Raw genomic sequence first — 4,477 nt, 5'->3', positions numbered from 1 at the left:
CAACATTAAGAATTAAACAACTGTAAATACCTTAAAACAAGTACAAAAACTAAAAAAGGTTATATTACATAATTTACAAAATACTAACAATAATGGTACGAAAAAAATCCCCTTACAAATATAACTTTTATTCATATCGAATATTTCTTATTTTTAATACTTTTACCATTAACAAAATTTTACTGTAATCAATTCCAAAACTGTGTAACGAATATAAATTTATTTTGTTTTTAATATTGGATGTATGATTCTCAAGGTTGATTAGGTATTGGCAAATGTGTTCATAATATTAACACATATTCCCTTATATTTTTACATTTTAGCGAATTTCCCATATAGGGAATAAGCTATTACCGTAGTACTCGTGGTAAGATCTGGGCCCGGGACCAATTTAATTTTCATTTTTAAGTTCCTTGAAGCCAAAAACACCATCTGTTCAAATTCATATGTATATGTATATATTTATATTTATATAATATATATGTGTGTGTGTGTGTGTGTGTGTGTGTGTGTGCCCGTTAGCGCGATAGCTTGAGCAAAAAATGATCCGTTTTGATGAAACTTGGTACAAACGTGTAAATCTACGTTTCTTCGAACGAGTTCGCGATCCTGCATAATCGGACCATGGGAACGGTTGTTTATGGGGGGTTTTATGGGGTAAAAGTTTTGACCCTAAAAACAAAAAATTGCCAATTTATTTTTAAACCGTTTTGAGAAGCTTAAAAAATAAATAATTTAGTATATTGAAGCGCTGTTGTATGCCCAACGGTCACGGAGAAAATTAAAAAAATAGTGTAATTTAGAATTCCAATGTTATTCTTATGGAGAAAATAAAAATTGTTGTAGTTTACTTGTTTATGATTATATATTGATAAAAAATGGCAAATTTATTTATTTCATCCTATACTATTGATGTATGGTCAAAAAACCCTTTTTACCTTCCCCGTAGCAGCAAACCCAAGCACTCGTTAAATCTATTGTTATTTAAATAGGGAACAAATATGTCTTATTTATGGAAATATTTGAGTAAAAATGTAATCAGACAAGTTGAAATTCGTTTCTTTTACCACGAGGTTTAAACTTTTCGATTTACATTCAGAGGGAGTTATTACATATCAATATTAAAATCTACCGTAACCTTAAAATACTTCCGTATCAGCAAACCTGCTAACTGAGCGATTTTCAGTAACGCATATCAATTCCTTATTAGATTTTCACTTATATTTATTCAAATAATAATAGGTATAACAAGTACCTAAAGTTGCTCTACTTCAGGGAGGGCAAAAACGTGTGTTATTCTAAGTAAAATATTAATAGTTTATTTAAAGATAAATAAAATAGCCAAGTTCGATAATAACCTATGTAACTATTGTATATATACAATACAAGCAATAAAACTAAAACAGTTTCCTTATTCTCTTAAAGAGTTACATTGACATTTTAAAATTTACTTAAATTTTCTCCGTAACCAATAACTGTAAAAATACACGTTAATATAATAATTATTTTAATCAAGGTCTTCAATAGGGTTTTAAAAATGGGAAATTTTATTGTTTGTGGGCCAAAATGAAAGGACATTTTATAATTGAAATAAAATCAAGAACTAAGTTAAATTTATTTAATCATAGAACAAAACATAACATTATTTGTTTACATGTTCATAATAAACATAAAACCAAATTATCAGCTGATTCCAATATATTACACTTTTCCCTCCTCATCGTCTACCGCACCTTCTCTTCTTCGCAGTTGATCCGAATGTTTTCTTTTTATCACTCCGCCACACATGACTTCATACGAGTATAAGCCATTGCGTTTGACTATGGTTCCTGCTATCCAACCAGGGTTATTCTCTTTTTTAATCCATACTTCTTCCCCTTCACTGAATGATCTTAAGGTTTTCTTTTGAGTTGGATTTTGTTGTTCCTTCCAAATTTTCAGATCTAATTGTTGTCTAAGGTTTGGTTTCATGTTGTCCAACATAGTTGGCATTCTTCGACCAAGAAACAACTCTGCAGGGGCTCGTCCTGTTGTTTTTTGTGGGGCATTTCTGTAACTGAACAACACATTTTGCAATGCCAATGAAGAATCATTAATTTCTTGTTTTGTTGTTCTGTAACGCCTTTTCAAAGTCCCTATTAGACGTTCAACTAAGCCATTACTTCTAGGATGATAAGGAGTAGTTCTTATATGTCGAATTGAATGTCTCTTGAAAAATGCTTCCATTTCAGTAGAGACAAACTGTGGCCCGTTGTCAGTTACTACTTGTGATGGTATCCCATACCTGCTCATCCACGATCTTAATCTTTGAATTATGGCAGTTGAAGTCGTTGTTCTTAAACATTCAACTTCTGCCCACTTAGATAGCGCGTCAATCCCTACTAACCACATTACTCCATCAACTGGTCCAGCTAAATCCAAATGAACTCTTTCCCACACTTTTTCAGGAATGTTCCATGGATAGACCGGGACTTCTTCAATGTTTCCTCTGTTTTCTTGACATGCTTCACAAGTCTTAACATGCATTTCAACGTCTTTGTCAATGTCAGGCCACCATACATAGTATCTGGTAATTGATCTCATAGCTGAAATTCCAGGATGGCCACAGTGCAAAATTCTCAAGATTTTCTTTCTCATATTTGTTGGCACAACAACTCTACCAAACCACATCAAAACACCATCTTCAACTGATAATTCTTCTTTCCTTTGTTTAAATGTTTTAATGTTATCTGGTACCTTCTCTGGCCATGCATTTAGCACATAACTTTGTACTAATTTTATCTCCTTGTCCAAACTGCTGTTATGTTTGAGTTCCTTATAGGACACCAATGTCTCAACTTTATCCATGTTTAAAAACTTTATGTCCCTTACATCGGTAGCTTCTTCTCTGATTCTGATGGGAAGACGGGATAGTGCATCAGCACAAACGTTTTCATCTCCTTTCCTGTACTTGATTTGAAAATTGTACTGATTAAGTTCAAGGGCCCATCTCACCAACCTATTGTTCATTACCTTTGGAAGATTCCGGTTTTCTCCAAATATTCTTTGAAGGGGTTTATGATCGGTGACAAGTGTGAAGCTTCGTCCATATACATATTGGTGAAACTTTCTTACAGCAAATAAAATTGCAAGTGCTTCTCGATCAATATTCGAGTATCTTTTCTCAGCATCTGAAAGAGTTCTGCTAGCATACGCGATTGGTTTTTCCAGACCATCTTCACACTTGTGCATTAGGACACTCCCAAGACCGTCTTCTGACGCATCACACACCAACACTAGAGGTTTGGATTCATCATATGGAACAACTGTGTCTTCTTCCGAAAGAATCATTTTGACCTTTGTAAATACTTCATCTTCTTTCTCTGTCCAGATCCATTTCGATCTGTTGCTGGTAAGTCGATGTAACCTTGAGCACAGCGCATGCAACCTAGGGATAAACCTTTCATAATAGTTTATGGATCCTAAAAAAGACCTAAGCTGTTTGACATTTGTAGGTTTAGGTGCCTTTTGTATTGCTTCAATCTTCTCTTTTGTTGGATGGATACCCCGTTCATCGATAATGTGTCCAAGATAGGTGACTGAATTCTGCATGAATCTACATTTTTCTTTCTTCGCTTTTAGCCCTGCGTCACTCATTCGTTTTAATACTTCCTTTAAGTTCATGAGGTGTTCTTCTTTGTTTCGGCCCGTAATGATTACATCATCTAGAAGTACCCCCACTTGTGGTATGCCTTCAAGGAGCTTCTCCATGTATTCCTGAAAGATACCTGGGCTGGAGGTTATACCAAATGGTAGTCTCTTGTATCTATAGTATCCAACGTGCGTGGATATTACCAGATATTTTCTGTCTTCCTCCGATACTTCCATTTGGAGATATGCATCTCTCAAGTCGACAACTGAATACTGCTTCCCTCGAGATACTTTATTCGTCAGTTCCTCAAAAGTTGGCAAAAGTGTTGTATGGGTAACGATGTTTGGGTTTAAGGTTACCCGAAAATCTCCACATATTCTAATTGTGCCATTTTCCTTCTCAACATTTACTGTTGGTGTTGCCCATTCGATAGGAGTTTTGGAAGGATCTACCTTTTCTATAACACCATCACTTACCAGTCTGTTTAGTTCTTGCTCAACTCTACTTATAGTGGAAAAGGCACTCTGCGAGCAGGAAAACACCTAGGCTCTGAGTCACTCTTAACATGTATCTTCGCCTGATAGCCTTTAATTGTTCCCAATTCTTTCTTAAATACGTCACTAAACTCTGAAATAACTTGGTTAATTTCCTCTTCGGTTACTGTAGAAGCATTTTCATCTTTATTGGTGTTATCCAACTTACGAATCGTAACACTAGGTGGTAATTTCATGTTGAAGGCAAGCATCCATGGTAATCCAAACAAAGGAGATTCGTTTCCATTTACCACAGCCGCCTTAAGTTTCCTAATCTGTCCATCAACTTTAACATTAACTTCACACTCTCCTA

General features: G+C 34.9%; 1 protein-coding gene across 1 annotated transcript; it reads right to left on the bottom strand.

The window, feature by feature from the left end:
* Nucleotides 1-1,701: 1,701 nt before the first annotated feature.
* Nucleotides 1,702-3,867, bottom strand: LOC128984303 (uncharacterized protein K02A2.6-like). The gene has a single exon (XM_054403610.1). It carries the CDS (start codon nt 3,865-3,867, stop codon nt 1,702-1,704), a length of 2,166 nt encoding a protein of 721 aa, XP_054259585.1.
* Between the last annotated feature and the right edge of the window lie 610 nt (nt 3,868-4,477).

The sequence above is a fragment of the Macrosteles quadrilineatus genome, unplaced genomic scaffold (assembly GCF_028750875.1).
Source record: "Macrosteles quadrilineatus isolate MER2022 unplaced genomic scaffold, UCM_ALF_1.0 Scaffold_2__2_contigs__length_208266976, whole genome shotgun sequence".
Classification (NCBI taxonomy): Eukaryota; Metazoa; Arthropoda; class Insecta; order Hemiptera; family Cicadellidae; genus Macrosteles; species Macrosteles quadrilineatus.
This window is presented reverse-complemented; position numbering and strand designations above follow the sequence as displayed.